The sequence below is a fragment of the Aotus nancymaae genome, unplaced genomic scaffold (genome assembly GCF_030222135.1).
Source record: "Aotus nancymaae isolate 86718 unplaced genomic scaffold, 86718_ANA_hifiasm-v0.15.2.pri h1tg000011l, whole genome shotgun sequence".
Lineage (NCBI taxonomy): Eukaryota > Metazoa > Chordata > Mammalia > Primates > Aotidae > Aotus > Aotus nancymaae.
Window position 1 is genome coordinate 86,671,236 of NW_026988422.1, and position 21,528 is coordinate 86,692,763.

A 21,528-nucleotide genomic window follows, 5' to 3' on the forward strand; every position below is an offset into this window, starting at 1 on the left:
AGTTATAGTCACTCCAAACATGGCCCTTAGAAGTTGCTATTTTGGGTCTTCTTGATTTTCTCTTCTCCAGAGTAAATACCCTCAGCCTCTGTGGGTACTCCCACAGGAGTTGCCCTCAACAGAGGTCTACTTTATTCCATACTTGGAATTGTTTCTCCCCTGCCACCTGAATTTGTTTGATTCCTGCTGAAATTCATTTAATTGATTTTCTGCCTTAATTCCAATCTTTTGGGGCATTTTGGAATAATGGGTCTTTTGTATTAGCTGCTATATAAATTGCATATGGAAGTCTCCATCCAATTAAAATATTAAGGCAAGAACAAGACCTTCAAAGGAGAATTCATCCTTCTAAGTTGATACTGCTGACCCAGTAGTAAAGCATATTTTGAGTAAGATTTAACCACCATTCTTAAATCTAGACTGACTAGGACAGAAAGGGAAATCCCTGTGTTTTTAAATTTTAATGAGATTTACAGAGGAAGAAAAAAAGGAACATTAAACACAAATATATGTGAAATACCCAGTAGGATTTATTGAAGCATTATTGACTGTAGATTTCATCAGGGTCTTTGTGGGGAAATCCTGCTTATACCCACCTCAGTCTCCTTCCTTCCTTCCATTCTTCCTTCCTTCAGCTGGCCTTATCGTGATTCTAAAATAGGGCAACACTGCATTCCATAAAATAGAATAAGTGTTCCTATGAGCTGAGCAGAAGTTGGCTTTAGAGCCAAAGACTGAAGGATGCTGAGGCAGGCCAGGCTCAGTGGCTAACTCCTGTAATCCCAGCACCTTGGAAGGCTGAGGCAAGAGGATCACTTGAGTGCAGAAATTTGAGACCAGCCTAGGCAACATAGACAGGCCTGTCTCTACAAATTAAATAAATAAATAAAACAAATTAACCAGGTGTCGTGGTGTGTACCTGTAGTCCCAGTTACTCTGGAGGCTGAGATGGAAGGATCGCTTGAGTCTAGCAGTTGAAGGCTGTAGTGGACTACGATGGTGCCCCTGCACTACAGCCTGGGCAACAGAGCAAAACTGTCTCAAAAAAAGAAGCTAAAGCAAAGAACAAAGAGTGTATTGGTCCTTTCGGAGTTACTTTTTCGTAAGGCAGGGTCAAGGAAACAGAACAATAGACCACAATAGACTACACCACATAGAAAGATAACTGATTAGTTAACATCAGGTTAATTCACACTACATTTGTTTCCTGTAAGGGTTAAAGCAGTAGGAACTTCATTATTGTGCCAGTTGAAGTTTTTTTGTTTGTTTGTTTGTTTAGACAGAGTCTCACCTTGTCGTCCAGGCTGGAGTGCAGTGGCGTGATCTCAGCTCACTGCAACCTCCACCTTCCGGGTTCAAGAGATTCTCCTGCATCAGCCCCCTGAGTAGCTGGGACTACAAGTGCACGCCACCACGCCCAGATAATTTTTGTATTTTTAGTAGAGACAGTTTTGCTATGTTGGTCAGGTTGGTCTCTAAATCCTGACCTCAGGTGATCCGCCTGCCTCAGCCTCCCAAAGTGCTGGGATTACAGGCGTGAGCCACTGCACCCAGCCAGGACAGTATAAATCTTCAATTGGGGGCTGGGCGCAGTGGCACACACCTGTAATCCCAGCACTTTGAGAGGCTGAGGTAGGCAGAACACCTGAGGCTAGGAGTTCGGGACCACCCTGGCCAACATGGTGAAACCCTGTCTCTATTAAAAATACAAAAATTAGCCGGACATGGTGGCATAGCCCCAGCTACCCAGGAGGCTGAGGCACAAGAACAGCTTGAACCTGGGAGGCAGAGGTTGCAGTGAGCCAAGATCGGGCCACTGCACTCTAGCCTGGATGACAGAATGAGACTCTGTCTCAGAAAATAAGTAAATACATAATAAACTGCCCTGTTCAGGAAATTTCCTGTTATCTCCTTTTTTTCTGGTTTCTAGGAAGGTCAGATAACTTAGTTTAGGTTTGGGAATGTGAAACTTTAGCAGGGATTACTCCATTTTTAATTTTAATTTGGTCTCCTGAGGCCTAATGTAGGAGCTTAGTCCCAGACAATGGCTTCCTATAATTTTTATTTAACGGTCAATCCTCTCCCCGCTTTTGGTCAGGCTCTCACCTGGGTAAGAGTGTAACCGAAACCTAGGATACCCTTCTGTTCTCAGTTGCCATCATTTTGGGTTTCCCGTTTCAGCATGCCATTGACAGGGTATTCTCATTATCATGTGTTTCTTCTGAGTTTTTGTTGTTCTAGCCAGAGAGAAACCATTTGATATCTGACAGGTGGCTATATGGAGACACTTAACACTCTGGGAGGATACAGCATACCAGAGACTGCTGTTATGACTATCATGAGGATCATACGAAGCGTTTAGAGTATGCTTCTTAGCCAGGGTTTCCATGAACCAAATCAACTAAAATTGTATAGACAAATAAAGGAGTCTGCCAATTTTAAGCAGGTAGTCTTCTCTACCATACCAAATCGCAATGAGAAGTGTCATGAACTGCAGATTCCTTCCTGTTTAGTAGGCAATCCAGCATCCTGTGACTGGCTAACTATAAAGCAGGGCGTGCAAGTTACCCACAGAAGCTCCCAATTGTGAAATTTTAGCTGCAGCATGGTCCTGCCAAAGTGTAAGAAGAAGGCATTAGTAAGGAAAAATTAAGAGGGGTAAAAGCCTTATTACGAAGTCTTCTTGTTCCGACAGTCTTGGGAAAAGCTGTCCATAGCCTACAGTCCACAACCTCTTGTCCTGGTTCACAGTTTGAATGTCTCTGGTTTTGGTATCTGGCATTCTGGTGAATTCTCTGTGTGGCCTACACATCAGGCATGAGACTTGAAATTTACATTGAGTTGTTGGCTTTGGTTTATAGGGCTTCCAAAATTGAGCAGTTCATTCTTCATTGGCAAGTTGTAGCCAGATATTAAAGAAAACTAGAAGAATTTAGAATCTAGTTCAGTCAAGAATAATCTTATTAGGTCATTTCTGGAAGTTATTTCTGTGAATTAATATTTTATTCATTGTGCCTCTCAAGCCTGGTCCACTGTGATCCCCTCAAGCCCTAGACACCTACCCAGGAATAGGAAGCTGTTTTCTTTTTAAAGTTGGTGTTTGCTTTGGAGCCACTGTTAGTGCTTACAGCTCTGCAGACGTAGTGGCCTTTTTTTGACATCCTAGGGAATCTTGGTTGTGGGACATATCAGGGAACCTTGTAATTTGAAAGCAGGGAGAACCAGTTCATGCTTTTCATGTGATCTATTGTGTAATTACTTTTACTGCTGCCACCACTGGGTTATTTAGGGCACCGTTGATTTGGTTTTCTTAAACCAGTAGCTTTCAACCCTTCCTGTGCATTAGAAACATTTGTGGAGTTTGAAAAAAGCATATTTCCTTCACAGTACTTTCCTCCCTAGAGGTCCTATCTGGTGGGTCTAGAGATGTGGTGATCCCAGTACACAACCCAGATGAGAATGGCTCCTGGTCTGCCTTCAGTTTCCCCTAAAGTTCTTAATTTCTCTCCTCTTCCAAAAGGTAACCTGTCTTCTTTATTTATTTATTTTATTGATTAAGTGATTGATTGTTGGGGTCTTGTTTTGTTGCCCAGGCTGGAATGTAGCGGCAAGACTAGAGCTCACTGCAGCCTTGAATTTCTGGGCTCAAGTATCCTTCTACCTCAGCCTCTTAAGGTAGCTGGGACTAGAGGTGCGCACCACCACACCCAACTAAAGTAACCTATTTTATTTTTTTATTTCACAGAGCCTCCCTCTGTTACCCAGGCTGGAGTGCAGTGGCATAATTTCAACTCACTGCAACCTCCACCTCCCGAGTTCAAGTGATTCTCCTGCCTCAGCCTCCTAAGCAGTTGAGATTGCAGGCACTTGCTGCTACACCCAGCTAATTTTTGTATTTTTAGTAGAGGTAGGGTTTTGCCATGTTGGCCAGGCTGGTTTCAAACTCCTGACCTCAAGTGATCCACTCGCTTCTAAAAGTGCTGGATTACAGGCATAAGCCACCATGCCCGGCAAAGTAACCTATTTTAAAGATGACTCCTTCCCCACATATTCTAAGTTTCATAGACAGCTTCCACTGCTAAATACTTCCTCCCTCTCTGGAACTCTTCCTAGGAATACCTTAGTACCCAGTTCCTGGCCTCTTTTCTCTATTGGGTGAAGCAGAAGTTATTTTGGGAATCCTTTTCATTGAACAACTCTTTTCATCTTTTTCTTTTCTTTTTAAGTACCTTTCTCTTTCATTTTTTTATATTGACTTATAGCAGGTCAGTAGTTCAGGTCATTAACAAAAGTAGTAACCACTGTAAAAATAGTTGTTACAGTTTTGCCTGTCATGTACAATCCAGTGTCTACATTCAGATCAGTGTCATAAATCTGATAAATTAATACAAATAGGGGATGGCACAAATGAAATCCAAGACAGATGCTTGTTTGACTGACTGACTGATTGATTGATTGATTCAAGGTTTTACTTTGTAGCCCAAGCTGAAGTGCAATGTCGTGATTATAGCTCACTGCAGCTGGAACTTCTGGGCTCAAGCAATCCTCCCGTCTTGACCTCCCAAAGCACTGCAATTATAGGCATGAGTCACCGCCCCCAGCCTGATTTTACATATTTAAAATATTGAGAATAAAAATGTATATTTTTTTTAGACTTTAAAAGAGGTATAAGAAATAGAAAAATAATACAGCTTCAATATTGTTGCTTCTTTATTCCTTACAAACTTTTAAATGTATTGCCAGACTTATTTTTGTTTTGGCAAGAAATAGTACAGCTTGATATTTAGAATACATTGTAAACTGAGAATATTAGAGTGTATTTTGGGGGTTTGTTTTATGTTTTGAGAAGCAAGGTCTCACTGTCTTGCCCAAGCTGGTCTCAGATTCCTGGATTCAAGCATCCTCCTGAGGATTCCAGTCTGCCTTCCAAGGAGCTAGGATTATAGGCACACACCACCATACCCAGCATACAATGATCATTGTATCAATGATTCATTATGCTGTTTTGTAAAAGTCACCAAGGAACCAAGTGTTTTAAGTAGGTTAAACTTAGAGCATAGCTCGGACCCATTTGCAGAAAATATAAACTTGGGTACAAATTAGACCTTTGTGAGAGAATTATAACAGCAACATAGCTAGAATCACAATTACATGTCTAGTGTTTATTATGTAGCAGGTGCTATTCCATGCACTCTGTATGTCAAACATCCTTTATTTGTAGAGTTGACAGGGCCAGGGAGGTCACGTTACCTAGACTCAGCGAGTGGTGCAGCTGGGTTGGAATTAGGTCGTATGGCCCTGGAGTCAGTTTTAATGACTATACATACTTTACATCATTGCATGTACATTTCACAACAATCCTGTGAAGTAGATGTTTGTAAAATCTGTCTTATAGATAAGTAGGTGGCTCTCTAAGATTTTGTGGCTTGTTCACTCATCCAGTGAATAAGGGACTGAACTAGCATTAGAACCTAAATCCGTAGCCTCAGATAGCTTTCTTTCCCTTGGAGAGCCAGTCGTTCATAGTACTTTCCATACGGGAAGGAAGCAAAGGAACATATTGAAATTCACCTTGCAGGTGGTAGATACCTAGTAAAATCTGATAAGTTAATTTTGTTAATACCAAATTCATTTTCACACTAAATTATTTTTTTTCTGATGTTGCTCTGATTCTAGGAATCTTGACCACCAGAACCTTGAGTTTGGGAGATGAGAGAAAATTCTTAGTTTGTCTTTGAAATATTTGATCATAAAAACCACATTGTTGGCCAGGTGTGGTGACTTAGGAAGCTGTAATCCCAGCACTTTGGGATGCCGAGGCAGGCAGATTGCTGAGCTTAGGAGTTCAAGACCAATCTGGGCAACGTGGCAAAACCCTGTCTCTACATACAGAAATTAGCCAGATGTGGTGGTGTGCACCTGTAGTCCCAGCTACTTGGCAGGCTGAGGCTGAAGGATTGCTTGAGCCCAGGAGGTCGACGCTTCACTGAACCATGTTCGTGCCACGGCACTCCAGCCTGGGTGACAGAGCAAGACCCTATCTCTTAAAAAAACACACATTGTTGCTACACTTGTTTTACATTTTTAGAAAACTGCTTTGTTGTATTAATCAGCTGAAGCAAAGCGATTTTTTAAATTTAGTTTTTAATTTTTATTAAATAGTGACTATATACAAAAGAATGTTCTGTTCCATGTTTAGCGTATAAATATGTATATGAGATGAACACCTTTATACTACCTGGTTTAAGAAATAGATCTTCAACAGTACCTTTAAATCAGTTCCATATTGTGCCCCTCCTCAACCTGATTCCCCTTCTTCATTTCCCACTTACTGGGTAACCGCTAACAAGGATTTTCTTAGTATTTTCTTGCTTGTCTGTATAATTTTACCACATATGGATCCCTCATCAATGTAGTGTAAAGGTTTTTTTTGTCTGTCTGTTTTTTGTTTCTTTTGGGTTTGTTGAGTTTTTTTCTTTTTTTTTTTTTTTGAGACTGAGTCTCACACTGTCTCCTAGACTGGAGTGCAGTGGTGCCATCTCGGCTCACAGTAACCTCTGCCTCCCAGGTTCAAGTGATCTTGTGCCTCAGCCTCCTGAGTAGCTGGGATTACAGGCGCCCACCACCACACCCAGCTAATTTTTGTATTTTTAATATGGACCAGGTTTCATCATGTTGGCCAGGCTGGTCTCAAACTCCTGACCTCAAGCGATCCACCCACCTTGGCCTCCCAAAGTGCTGGGATTACAGGCGTGAGCCACTCTGCCTGGCCAATGTAGTGTAAAGTTTTGAACATTGTATAAATAGACTCATGCTATATGTATTCTCCTGTTGGCTTTTGCTTTCTTTTTCTTTTTCTTTTTTTTTTAGACGGAGTTTCGCTCTTGTTGTCCAGGCTGGAGTGCAGTGGCACGATCTCAACTCACTACAGCCTCTGCCTCCTGGGTTCAAGTGATTCTCCTGTCTCAGCCTCCCAAGTAGCTGGGATTACAGGCACGCACCACCATGCCTAATTAATTTTTGTATTTTTAGTAGAGACGGGGTTTCACCATGTTGGCCAGGCTGGTCTCGAACTCCTGACCTCAAGTGATCTGCCCCCCTCGGCCTCCCAAAGTGCTGGGATTACAGGCGTGAACCACCGTGCCTGGTGCTTTCTTTTACCTCCATTGTGTTCCATGTTGATGTATTTTGCTATAATTCACCTTCACTGCTATGTCCACTTTCAAGAATATATAGTATCCCATTATGTGAATATGCCACTCTGTATTTATCCATTCTGTGGTTCAGGCACATTTGGATTGCTTTCTATATTGCAAACATGACTATTTGTATTGCAAACATGACTGCTGTGAATTGTCCTTTGTATGTCCTGGCACACTTGTGAAGTATTTCTTAAAGCTGTATACTTAGAATTCTTGTGTCACGGGGTCTGTCTGCACATCCTCCTCCTTCATTAGAAAAGGCCAAATTATTTCCAGAGCAGGTGTGCTAATTTATATTTTCATCAGTAACTTGTAAGAGAGCACAAGTAATGTAGCATCATTATCAAAATTTGATTTTCTCTGATTTTTTAAAATTTGTGCCATCACAGGAGAATTGCTTGAACCTGGGAGGCAGAGGTTGCAGTGAGCCAAGATCATGCCACTGCACTCCAGCCTAGCGACAGAGTAAGACTCTGTCTCAAAAGAATTTTTTAAAAAAGTTGTACCATCAGTTTAGTAAATATAAAACTGATATTTAGCCAGGCATGGTGACTCACTTCTGTAATCCCAGCACTTTGGGAGCATGAGATGGGAAGATCTCTCGAAGCTAGGAGTTCAAGACCAGCCTGGGCAACAGAGCAAGAATGTATCTACAAAAATATATTTTTTTAATTAGCTGGGCATGGTGATACATAGCTGTGGTCTCACATACTTGGGAGGCTGAATATTGTATTAAGCCCAGGAGTTCACAGCTGCAGTGAGCTGTGATCACACCACTGCACCCCAGCCAAGGGCAACAGAGCCAGATCCTCTCTCAAAAAAAAGAAAAAAAAAAAATCTAATTGTGGTTTTAATGTAACATTTTCCTGATTACTGATGAGGTCACACATTTTTTCATATTTAGTTTTTTTTGTGCCTATTCGTTTCTTTTAATTTCTAGTGGATTTTTTTATTTTAGGATATAATTGTATATCCTGGATTCTATTATATATATGTGGCACATATCTTCTACTTGATGGTATGTCTTCACTCTCTTGATATTGTCTCTTAGTAAATAGCAGAGGCTCTAACTTTGAAGCAGCTGAATTTATCAGTCTTTTTATATATATATATATACATATGCTTTGTACTTTTTCTGTCTTCTTTAAGAAATTCTTCTCTACCTGGAGTCATAAAAAATATTCTTCTCTGTTGTCTTCAAGTGTTTAATCTTTAAACCACCAGCAGTCATGTGTTATGAGGCAGGGATTCAGTTTCATGGTTTTTCATCTGTATAATCACTTGCTGCCTCACTTCTCCTTTCTTTACTGATCTGCATTGTGGACAGTCTGCATGTCTAAACACACGCTTTGTTCTTCAGAGTGGTTATTCTGGTTCACTTACCAATTGCCATTTTGAAGGCAATTATTTTTATTTTCATATTTTTTAATTATATTTTTAATGATAGGATACCAGATGATAACTAGAACCCCAAAATACATAGGTGAAAATCAGAGCTACATTGATAGAAACACAGGCATGACAGAGAAGACTTTATAACTTAACTCTCTTATGCCATTCATGAATGACATGGTAAATAGGGGAAAAAAAGGTATATATCTTAATATACAGCACCTGCATTAGCCCATATTATAGCTGTTCAATTTTAATCCTGTTTTCAGGATACATAACAGCTGTTGTGCTAGGATGTTATTGTCATAACTATTAAATCAATGTGTGATGACTATGAGGTAAATTATTTTCTCAGAGTTGGGCAATACATAACATTTGAATAAGCCAGGCTAACATCTTTCTAGGCTATAGTTTCTAATGTAGAGCAATAAAAATAGAACCAAACAAAAGACTCAAACGTGGAACTTAAAACAGAATTCTTAGATCAAAGAAAAATTACAAACCAAAATTGCAGTATATCTAGAAATTAATGATAATAAACTGTGTGTCAGAACCTATGTAGTACTGCTTTTTGGTGGTCCAGGAAATTTATATCCTTAAACATTATTAAACAAGAATGACAAGGAATGCATTACGTATTAAACTAATCATTTAGAAAAGGGAATAAATAATAATATAAGGAGTTAGTAAAGGCAGAAAAGGAGTCATTAAAAGCAGAAAATAATGAACTTGAAAACAATAGAAATGTTAAGTCCAAAACTTTGGGGGGTGTTTGGTTTTTTGTTTTGTTTTTTGTTGTTGTTGCCAGGAAGTGAGAAAAGAGGCATGAAATAGATAAGCTACTAGGTATTGCCAGGGGGAAGGGAGAGAAAACACACAGACAAAATGGAAAATAAGGAGGAAATACCAGATACTGAAGAACTTAAATTATTTTAAGGGAACCTTTTGTACAACTCTGAAAAAGAAAGCCCAAAGAAATGGATAATTTTCTAGGAAACTGTGACTTATCAAAATTGACTCTAGAAAAGAATCGATACACATCAGTAACAACAGAGTTGAGAAGCTGATTAAAAGGAGAATAGGTACCCATCTTGTATTGCCAAACCTGGAATTGATTATTGAATTCTTTGAGATCTGTGAGTACGTACGCCTACCTCTGTCCAGCTGTTCCAGAACTTAAGAAGAGGAACTTCGAAATTCTTTTCACAAATTTAGAAACATTGCTATTGAAATATATTAGAAACAGGAAAGAAAACTACAGTTCAGTTTCACTTATAATATCTATTCTAAAATTGGGAATTAATATCAGCCTATAGGACTAAATACTGATACATTTATCTTTGTTTCCCCCAGGATTCACTAAATGATGGTAAAGGAATTAAAAAGCAGGCAAAAAGAGACCAGGAATTGGGTACTGAGGCATTCTCAGGAAGAGCCCCAAGAGATGGAGGAGATACCCAGCTGTTACAGGGGAAGTTGTCTTTGAGACTTGGAGCACTTGGGGATGGGGTCATCTTTAAAACAGGTTACCTACCTAGCACAAGGGAGACCAGACCAGCCAGCCAGTTCTCTGCCTCTGTGGCAACCAGTGACATCAGTTTCTTTGAATCCTTCCAGAGATCTCTGTATATTAAGAAGCAGTTTTTTTTTTTCTCCTTTTTTTACACAAGTGCATTTTCTTGAAAATTCCTTCTTGTGAACTTTGCCAGCCTCTCTGTCTTGGTTTGTCTGAGAGGACCTTTGATGCATTCTTCCCTTTAGGTGCTGTGGTAATTGAGGCAAAGTTTCTGTACAGTGATGAGGGAGTGATTTAGGTGGCCTGGTCTTCCGTGCCATACCTGTGTATCTGGAGAAGGGAGCCCGAACACCTTCATTGTGATGGTTTAGATCAGTTTTATGTCAGTAATCCCTGTGTTCTCTTTCACGTACTCATTTTACTTTCGTATTGGTTGGTAAAATTGTCTTATTTATTTTTGACTAGCTAGAGACTAATATTCTCTCTCTTTGCCTTTTTTTTCTACTTGTCAAAAGGTAAAATTTTCTTTTTCCTACAATAATACTTGATAACCCCAGGTCCTGGCTATTGGGACATGTTTCTTTACTTCTCTGATACTGTAGATTTAGTGTCCTTGATATCCCCGTTGCCAGGATATCACATCTTTGCCTTCAAAGGTGTTTATCTTCCTCTTGTGTGCCAGTTCCGTCAAAGATGTGAAAATGTGTGGAGGATGTAGATTGATCAGTGAGGAGAGAATTCTTTTACTTTATACATTTCTATGTAATTTGATTTTTTTTCCAACTAACATCTATTTAAGATTGAAAAGGGGGCCGGGCGCAGTGGCTCACGCCTATAATCCCAGCACTTTGGGAGGCCAGGGCGGGTGGATCACGAGGTCAAGAGATCGAGACCATCCTGGTCAACAAGGTGAAACCCCGTCTCTACTAAAAAATACAAAAATTAGCTGGGCATGGTGGTGCACGCCTGTAATCCCAGCTACTCGGGAGGCTGAGGCAGGAGAATTGCTTGAACCCAGGAGGTGGAGGTTGCGGTGAGCCAAGATCGCGCCATTGCACTCCAGCCTGGGTAACAAGAGCGAAAGTCCGTCTCAAAAAAAAAAAAGAAAGATTGAAAAGGGAATGTGAAGAAATAACTTGTATTAAGATAATAGAAATAGGTGAGTTTCTCTTATTTAAATGTCCTTTTACAATTACAAAACTTTAAAAATTGTATTGTACAGTCCTCATAGGGACTTTTTTTTTAAAGTTCACATTTACCTTTCAGTAAATTATTCCTATCCAAATTTGACCATCTTTGGCCACCAGATTCAGAGATTATGAAGTCTCTTGCATTTTTATCGCACTGGTATGCCAGTTGTCAACTTCATAAAAAGTTCTGTGCCACTACTTACCAGTTGCTCTGGACTTTTCTATATCAGCTGCTTATAATTTGTTGATTCTTTTAGTTAAATTTCTGAGGTAGCAGTGTGGAATCCTGAGATGAGCGTTGACTTTGGAGTCAGGCAACCCAAAGTGAGAATTCTGGCTCCAGTATTTATTAGCTGAGTCTTTGGACAAGTTTCCTAACCTGTCTCAGTCATCTTTCTCTGTATACTGGAGCTGATCATACTCAGCTGGTAGAGTTGTGAAAATTAAGCTTAGATAAGATTGTAGATGTAAAGCACCTGGCTATGTGCTTCAGCCACAGCAGGCACTGGATAACTATTAGCTTCCTGCTTCCTCCCTGTCCTCCTTGTTTAGCTTATCATAAAGCTTATTTACACATTTGCTGCCTGCCAGTATCTACCTAATGCATAATTCCAATAGAGAGGTGAATATGTAATGTTGTTTGGGCTAATACCTAGCCACTAGCTTTCTAAGGAGTCTTTGGCTGCTCCTTTTGCCTACGGAATTAAATGTGTACTTTGTTTTCACATTGCATCCCTCTGCTGTAACTCAGCAGTTCTCAAATTTTAATACAGTGTCTGCAGAATATTAATCTGCTGCTGCCTAACAAATTCCTCCAGAACTTAGCAACTTAAAGCCAAATCCCTTGAATTCCTGTAATAGTCCATCTTTTTCCTGCTCTTTGGCTCTAATTCACTTTGTTTCATTTCTACTGTAAGTAGGGACTTGAAAATGATTGCCTTCATTTGACCGCTGCTCTGTCATCAGAACTGTGACAGCTCTGCAACAAGCATTGTGCTGCTGAGGATTTAAAAGCTGTGTGGTCATTAGAATGCTAAGGCTAGCTCAAACCGCAGTCGTTGGTAGTTAGTGCTTTCATGCAGGCGTTTATCAAATGCATTTCAGTTGTGTGCCAGGCTTGGTTTCAGGTATACAGTAGTGAAAGGAGACAGGCATGCTCCCTGTATGTGACACAAAATAATAAACAGATGCACAAAAATGTGTCTTCAGAACTTGAAAGACATCCCAGGAAAGAAGTGAACAGGTGGCTATGATATCAAACAAGGAGACTGACTTTGTTAAGTTTTCAGAGAACCTTCCTGAGACTTAAAGGGAGAAGACATTTAAAGGAATTTAGTAGGTCCCATGGCCAGGCGCGGTGGCTCACACCTGTAATCCCAGTGCTTTGGAAGGCCAAGGAGGACAGATCACCTGAGATCAGGAGTTAGAGACCAGTCTGGCCAACGTGGCAAAACCCTGTCTCTACAAAAAATACAAAAATTAGCCAGGCATGATGGCGCACAATTGTAATCCCAGCTACTCCGGAGACTGAGACAGAAGAATCCCTTGAATCTGGGAGTGGGAGGTTTCAGTGAGCCAAGATTGCACCACTGCACTCCAGCCTGGGCAGCAGAGTGAGACTCCGTCTCAAAATTAAACAAACAAACAAACTTAGTGTGTTCTAGTAACTAAAAGGAGTTGAGGTGACTAGAACATACCTTAGGGGGTATGCAGAAGCTGCGTGGTGCAGGACTGCCAAGGCCATGGTCAAGGTTTCATTGACAAGGTTTCATTCTCAGTGCAGTATCCCGGAGCTATATTGGTATGGCATCCAAACTGGAGATCATCCTTTTTTTGTTTTGGGTTTTTTTTTTTTTTTTGAGACAGAGTCTTGCTCTGTCACCCAGGCTGGAGTGCAGTGACGTGATCTCAGCTCACTGCAACCTCCAGGAGGTCTTCTAATTTAGCAGTTGTGGAAATAAATGGGAAATTTGAATTCTAGCTACCAATTCAACTATAATGGATTGGAAAATAAGATTTCCGTGTTAGTTTAACAGAGGAGAGCTAAAAAAGCACTCAAGCCTGAATGGTCGTCAGGAATTTGGGTGACTGTCTTCTTATCTCAGAACATAACATGTAGAGATTACCACAATAGCAAAAGGAGGTATTCATGTTGGAAATAAAAATGCTCCTCCCTTCAAAAATGTGACAGTATTTTAGATGGGAAAGGTTATTTATCTGATTACATGATTTAAAATTCTGAGCTTAAGGTTATGTGTCAAATCCCGTCCATGGGCTGGGCACGGTGGCTCACATGTGTGATACCAGCACTTTGGAAGGCTGAGGGGGAGGATTGATTAAGCCTAAGAGGCCAAGGCTGCAGTGAACTATGATCACACCACTGCGCTCCAGCCTGGGCAACAGAGCAAGACCCTGTCTCAAAAGAAAAAAAATCCGGTCCATGTCCATCTCTTCTTAGCTGCTAATTCAGTTTAAGATTAGACACAGTGGACAAGGACAAGTATGGTGAGAATCCTGTGATATTTTTCGCTAGCCTCCTTTCCACATAGGCCTCTGTTCCTCCTCTTCCAAGGTTTTCCCCAGCTCTTGCCTCCTGGAGGTTGTAGTTTCCTGGGTGTTAGGAGACTGGATTCCAGACACATTCCCCACAGAAAGATAGCAGGACCTGGGAAGATCTTTTTCTTTCTTTTCCTCATTTCCTCTTGTTTGCAAGAGGGTTGAAAAGGATGGCCTCTAAAATCCTGTTGTTTTTCTGGGTTGTATTAACCTAGGCCATGATGATAAGACCCTGCTCTGAATTCACAACATGTACTTATACAACAGCAATATAATATTTCTCCGTGTTCTATGGAATGGCTAGGAAGCTCTGCTGGTCTTGGTTGGATGGTTTTTTGTTTGATTTTTCTGAGACAGGGTCTCGCTCTGTCACCCAGGTTGGAGCGCAGTGGTGCCATCAGCTCACTGTATCCTCCACTTCCCAGGCTCAAACAATTCTCTTGCCTCAACCTCCCAAGTAGCTAGAACTACAGACTCATGCTACTGTGCCCAGGTAATTTTTGTATTTTTAGTAGAGATGGGGTATCACCATGTTGCCCAGGCTTGTCTCAAACTCCTGAGCTCAAGTGATCCACTCACCTTGGTCTCCCAAAGTGCTGGGATTACAGGCGTGAGCCACTGCACTTGGCCGATTTTTCTTAAAGTCTCACCTGGGTTCACTTGTGTGGCTGAATTCAGCTGTTGGGTTGGCAGGGGCTGGATGTAATTACGACAGAGGGTCTGTCTCTTTAAGTAACTACCCTTCATACTCAGAGGGCCAGACTAGCTCCTTCACAGTGCTCCAAAAGAGCAAGCCATGATGCCCAAGCATTTTATCCAGCCTCTGCTTTCTTCAGATTTGCTCATGTCCTACTGGCCAAAGCAAGTTACATGGCCAAGTCTAATGTCAGTATGAAAGGGGCCCTCCACAAAAGCGTGAACCTGTAAGGTATGACTCGTGAGGCTCACTAATGTAATAGTCACCACAACTTCCATGCTAAGTTACCTGTACTCTCCAGTAAGGATTTCCCAAGGTGGTTTTGTTCATAATCTTCTCATAGAATTGTTTGGAATTATCAGTTTAATATGCTCATGATGTGTTTCACTAGGACCATACAAGTTTTGATTCGCAGAGTTGGGAGGCCTGGGTAGATACTGGATCAGACTAAGTTTAATCACAAAAATTATTCTTACCTAAGTCTGATCTTATGTTTTCAAGATAGCATTGTAAAATTCAGAGTATGGTGTCATCCCCCTTTGAGACCTCTCCTGTTTTTAATAAATGGAAGCGTTTGAGAATACTATTTGGTAATAGTTTTATTAAAACTACTTCAGAGATATTCTGGACTTTCATATTAGTCTAGATGTGGAATAATAAAAATTAGCAATGAATCTGTTATCTATGAGAAAATTTAAATTTATATTACAACAGTTGAATATAATGTTTAATAATTTGTGTTGGGGGGATTATGTGTTTTGTTTGTTTGTTTTTTTTTAGCTCTTCAGAGAAGTAAGAATAATGAAGATTTTAAACCATCCCAATATAGGTACTTTCTGCTTTTTTAAATACTTTTAGATCTAAGTGCATTCTTGAAATTATGTCATAAAGCTAAACACGTATTCTAGAAATGGTAGAGTACACTTTTAGCAAAATAGATATACAAGTTGTTGATCATTTGCATTAGCTTTTTGAAATTACTGAAGACAGGTTAAAAGCTTAGGAATTAAATGTTGAATGTAAAGCTTTAATGTAGTAGAAACATCTGTAACCTGATTCTAATTTTCAAATATATTAGAAAATATAATTGTATTGCATGAGTAGATAGAAGGGAATTATAGGAAGCCAGAATTAACATTTTCAAAGGGGCTGGGCACAGTGGCTGGTGCCTGTAATCCCAGTACTTTGGGAAGCCAAGGCAGGAGGATTGCTCGAGGTCAGGAGTTTGAGACCAGCCTAAGCAACAGAGTGACACCATCTCTACAAAAAAAAAAAGTAATAATAATAATAAACTCAAAGATTTTTTTAAAGAATATTTCAACTGGGCACAGTGGCTCAGGCCTGTAATCCCAGCACTTTGGAAGGCTGAGGTGGGCGGATCACCTGAGGTCCGGAGTTCAAGAACAACCTGACCGACATGAGGAACCCCATCTCTACTAAAAATACAAAAATTAGCTGGATGTAGTGGCATGTGCCTGTAATCCCAGCTTCTCTGGAAGGCTGAGGCAGGAAAATCGCTTGACCTCAGGAAGCAGAGGTTGCAGTGAGCTGAGATTGTGCCATTGCACTCCAGCCTGGGTAACAAAAACGAAACTTCATCTCAAAAAAAAAAAAAAAAAAAAAGACTATTTCAAATGTCCAATACTTTTGGCTGTGACTGTGTCCTAAGAAAATACTTATATATGGAATCATATTTAAAAGATTAAAAGATGGAATACTTGCTATCTAATGAAATTTTGATAGGAGTTAATTTTATAAATCAAAGATTTGTTTTATGTGTCCTCTATGTGCACAACTCTGTGCCAGGTGCTAGCAGGTGTGTTTAAAGATGAGGAAGAGGCCGGGCGCAGTGGCTCACGCTTGTAATCCCAGCACTTTGGGAGGCCGAGGCGGGTGAATCACGAGGTTAAGAGATCGAGACCATCCTGGTCAACATGGTGAAACCCCGTCTCTACTAAAAATACAAAAAATTAGCTGGGCACGGTGGCGCATGCCTGTAATCCCAGCTACTCGGGAGGCTGAGGCAGGAGAATTGCCTGAACCCAGGAGGCGGAGGTTGCGGTGAGCCGAGATCGCGCCATTGCACTCCAGCCTGGGTAACAAGAGCGAAACTCTGTCTCAAAAAAAAAAAAAAAAAAGATGAGGAAGGGACATGGTCCTGCCCTTACAGTAATTGTGGGAACAAGAGAGAAGAAGAAAATGACAATACTGACCCTGCTCTGTATACATCCCAGTGAAAACTTTTGATCTCATATACATTATAATAGGGCTTTAAAAAAATTATGTAACTGCTTTTTTGTATAGTGATAGCTCATACAACCTAAAAATAACATTTCAAGAATGAAATCCCACTTAAGACAGCCCATAATCAGTTTTAGGAAATGACAGTGTTGATGTTTAGCATCAAGGATAGCCTATCAAGAACGCATCAGGCGCAAGAATAGAAGAGCAACTCGGAAACCACAGGAAGAAAGAAGCTTTTACACAGAGCTTTTTTAACAAAAGGCCTATGCCCGATTTTATCAGATGTAAGCCAGCATTATTTAAAAGTGTTCTTGTTTCATATACTACTAAGAGGAATGCTAGCAAGCCTTCATCCTGATATCAGGGATATTAACTAAAAAATTAGAATCAATAAGTATGGTTGAAGAAAAAACACTGAACAACTTCAAAGTTGGATTTAAGAAAAAAAAAAGAAAAAATCACAAGGAATATAGTGATGGGAAGAAAAATCTTGTTTCCTTGATTTTCATTTCAATCCTTTGGGGCTAGCTAGCCAATTCTGGATTTCAAATTCCAACTTTTCACACCCACCCCCCTGCCCCCCCAAAAATCTCTATCACTATTGCCTAGAACTAGCTAATGTAAACATATTTATTTTATCTTTTAATTACTTAAATTGTGCCCTGATTAGAGTTTTGTACTTACAACTTATGTATCTTTGATAATAAATTGAAATTTTTAAAAATTCTTATTACATTAAAATAGTTTTCCCACAAGACCCAAATTTTCATTGGAATATTAGAAGGGTTTTATTTTTATGCAGTTTACCAACACATATGCCTTAACTTTCTGGAGAGACTTTTCTTCACAGTCGAAACATATCAGAGTCTAGGGAATGGTTTGATAGCTTTATTCATCAGTTCATCAAACATTTACTGACATCTATGTTAGGCACTTTGTTTGGCCTGATACTCTATTAAAGCCTCAGAAAATTGCCTGAAATATAAAACACTAGCATATTCTCCCCCATTTTTGGGTAAACTTAATTTTAAAGTAAATATTAACAAAATAAAGTAGATACGTATAATGGTGATTTGATAGCTTCGGAGATTTACTCTAGTTTCATTTTTAAAATATGTGTGTGTATATGTATTTTTTGTTTCTCCTTCTCTCTTTTTTTTTTTCTTTCTTTCTTTCTTTTTTTTTTTTTGAGACCTAACCCTAACTCTGTTGTCCAGGCTGGAGTGCAGTGACATGACCTCAGCTCACTGCAACCTCCACCTCCCTGACTCAGGCCATTCTCCCACCTCAGCCTCCCAAGTAGCTGGGACTAGAAGCACATGCCACCACACCCAACTAATTTTTGGCATTTTTTTGTAAAGAGGGGATTTTGCTGTGTTACCCAGGCTGGTGTCGAACTCCTTAGCAGAAGCAATCCACCTGCCGCCTCCGTGTAATCCCAGCATGGGATTACAGGCATGAGCTGTCGCACCCAGCTAAAAATGTATATATTTCTAATTGATAGGGTTTTATAAATTAGTAGTAATAGAAATATTTCCATCTGTAACAAAGACTGCTCTAGGAAAATCACCCTGACCTACTGAAAATCATTCTTATAAAAAAGGGTTTTTCCCCCTCAATTAATTGCAGTATAATCCCTTTACTTCTTTCCATCTTTGGCATCAGAAAAGTAACAAAAGAACCTTGTTCTTTGAGAGTTGTCTTAAATTTCCCAAGCAATAAAGTTCTCAAATAGAATTATATCCTTAAAGCTGTAATGGTAAGCGACTAGATTTGCACCTGTGGGAGCAGAGTAGAGCTGAGCAGTTGCTGCAGGCTGACCACTTTTCCTGAGGTGCTGGGAGGACAGCTAGCCAGCACAGACATGCAGAAGGCCAGTGAGGACAGCAGAGGAAGTGAGCTCATACACACCTTGCTGGACTGCTGAGCACTCAGAAATCATCTTTGTTTTTATGGAATTCATGCTTTTATAGACTCTTTTCTGTTGTTGTGATATTTGATAAAATTCTCTAAAGGCATTTGTTAGAGGGCCAGCTATTAAAACCTTTAACAGGGAAAAGGTTGCTTTTCATAGTTACGGTTTATTTGTGTATGGTTTGTGCATACAGACATTTGTCTCTTTTTCTTCTGTATCCTCTCCCCTCCCCCAGTGAAGTTATTCGAAGTCATTGAAACTGAAAAAACACTCTACCTAATCATGGAATATGCAAGTGGAGGTAAGAACATTTGTATATTTATATATATATAGTGGTTTTCTTTCTTTATCATTTAAAAAAAATACACAACTACACTGCCTATATGGATCATCGTGAAGGTTTCATTTAACATAATACACTAGGATGAGAATCAGAAAAGCTGACTCTTAGCAGTTCTAGGGGTTGCCGTGAAGTGTTTCACTCTTAGCATAGTTAATTGATAATATCTAAATACCTGGATATTTTTTGTGGTAAAACATAACATAAAATTATCATTATAATCATTTTGAGGTGTACAGTTAAGTGGCATTAGCACATTCACATTGCCCTCACCACCACCCATGTCCAGAATGTTTTCATTTTCCAGCGCAAACCTCTATACCCACTAAACACTGACTCCCCATTTCTCCTTTTCCCAGTGTTTGGCAACCATTCTCCTTTCTGTCTCTATGAATTTGACTACTCTTGGAACCTCATACAAGTGGAATTATTCAGGACTTGTCTTTTTGTATCTGGCTGATTTCGTGCAGCATAATGTCTTACAGGTTCATCCATGCTGTAGCATGTGTCAGAATTTCATTCCTTTTTAGGAATACTCCATTGTGTGTGTGTGACACACACTCCACATTTTGTTTATCTCGAGTATGTGGCTATTTAAATGTATGAATGCATTAGTCTGAAACAAATGTGTGCTCTGGTTTAGATGCTTTTCTTGATCAGATTTTAATGTTATTGGTGTCTATCTTCCCCAAGGCCAGAAATGATGGTTACAGTACATATCGCTAGATTTTCCTTAAAATAAATATTAAGGACTACTAATTGTTTGCCTACAGTGTTGTAAACATGTAGACGTTTTCTGAAATGCATGTTTATAGCTGCTATCTTTGATAATGATTCTTATTTTATGGTTGAGATTGGGCTGGGTTTGTAGTTTGGGACCACACGTGAGTTTCATTGTCTGTGAAGAGCAGAAGAAGCTTTATAGCTCACCTTTTTGTGTCACCTGCCTTTAGCACAGTGCCTGCCACACAGCAGATACTCAGTAGATAAGAATTAGACTGCATTTATGATTTATAAACTACTGGGCACACATTCTGTTAAACTCTGTAGCAGTTTTATCGTTAGCACTTTGATCCATGGTAAAAAACCTGAAGATAGAAAGCTGGATTATAGTCTCATTTTAGTGAGTTAACCATTGAATAAAAAGATTGTAAACCTGTTGTGGGAAACAATGAGTTGTAGTAAGCATACCTCTGACACCACTTTCTCATTCTCCTACTTCATTATTAGTTGTATACTTTATACTTTGTGTGTATGTAGTTTGGGAACTTAGTTGGGATTTTCAAAACTTCAGGACCTAGTAGGGGAAGGTTAATCTCAGGACCAAACAGGAGTTCGAGACCAGCCTGACCAATATGGTGAAAGCCCATCTCTACTAAAAATACAAAAAAAATTAGCCAGGCATCGTGGTGTGCACCTGTAGTCCCAGCTACTTGGGAGGCTGAGAAAGGAGAATTGCTTGAACCCAGGAGGTGGAGGTTACAGTGAGCTGAGATCACGCCATTACACTCCAGCCTGGGCAACAAAGAGCAAAACTCTGTCAGTCAATCAATCAATATCACAACCAAAATGCTTTATGGAGTTCTAATACTTTCTACTCATCTTATGGGCAAACAACCCAGAGTAATGTTCATAGCGTTCTCATTGTACAGCCTGTACAGTGTACAAGGTGCTTTCTCTTAGCAGATCTCCTTTAACTTTCACAATGACTCCATGCTGTGGCCAGGCGGTGAATGATGGGCTTTTTACCCCTGAGGAAATGGAGGCTGGGAAGTCTCACTGTGGACACTCTGGGCCTGGACCCCCAGTACTCTGACAGCAGATAGCCTTTCTAGTTGGTCGTTCATGGCTCTCTGTTCCCATCTATTTTAGGTACCCAGGTCACAGAGATTACCCATATAGGGACAAGACAAAAACATCTGAGAAGCATCCAGGTTTAGTAGAAAGAGGATAGGCTCTGGAAGAGACAGACCTGGAGCGAGTCCAACCAAGGCCCTCATTGGCCATGTGACCTGACAAGTAACATGCGCTGAGCTGAGTGTCACAGTGAGCATAGTAACCTCCTCTGAGGGCTCAGTGCACTTAGCAGCATTGTAACAGCATTTAGTCCAAGGTGGTGGTTCTGTATTACCTTGGGCTTTTTTTTTTTTTTTTGAGATAGGATCTCACTCCATTGCCCAGGCTGGAGTGCAATGGCGCCATCTCAGCTCACTGCAACCTCTGCTTCCTGGGTTCAAACAATTCTCCTGCCTTAGCTTCCCAAGTAGCTGGGACTATAGGTGCACATCACACCTGGCTAATTTTTGTAATTTTGGTAGACAAGAGGTTTCACCACATTGGCCAGGCTGGTCTTGAACTCCTGACCTCAAGTAATCCACCTGCCTCAGCCTCCCAAAGTGCTGGGATTATAGGTGTGAACCACAGCACCTGGCCTCTTTAACAGTGTTTTGTTGAGTTTATTAAAACAATTTCCAGG

General features: G+C 40.2%; 1 protein-coding gene across 14 annotated transcripts in view; it reads left to right on the top strand.

Annotated features, from left to right (window-relative positions):
• Positions 1–21,528, top strand: part of MARK3 (microtubule affinity regulating kinase 3) — a 113,272-nt gene that overhangs the window by 45,355 nt on the left and 46,389 nt on the right. For 11 of the 14 annotated variants that reach the window (XM_012471191.3, XM_012471192.3, XM_012471194.3 and 8 more), the window contains 2 exons: positions 15,334–15,382; positions 18,948–19,013. The exons of 1 other annotated variant lie outside the window; for it this stretch is intronic. In XM_012471191.3, the coding sequence (XP_012326614.1) occupies positions 15,334–15,382; positions 18,948–19,013 (115 nt within the window). Of the gene's footprint in view, positions 1–3,402; positions 3,521–15,333; positions 15,383–18,947; positions 19,014–21,528 lie in introns of all 14 variants that reach the window. 2 more of the 14 variants (XM_064375249.1, XM_012471196.3) reach the window with 2 other exon arrangements.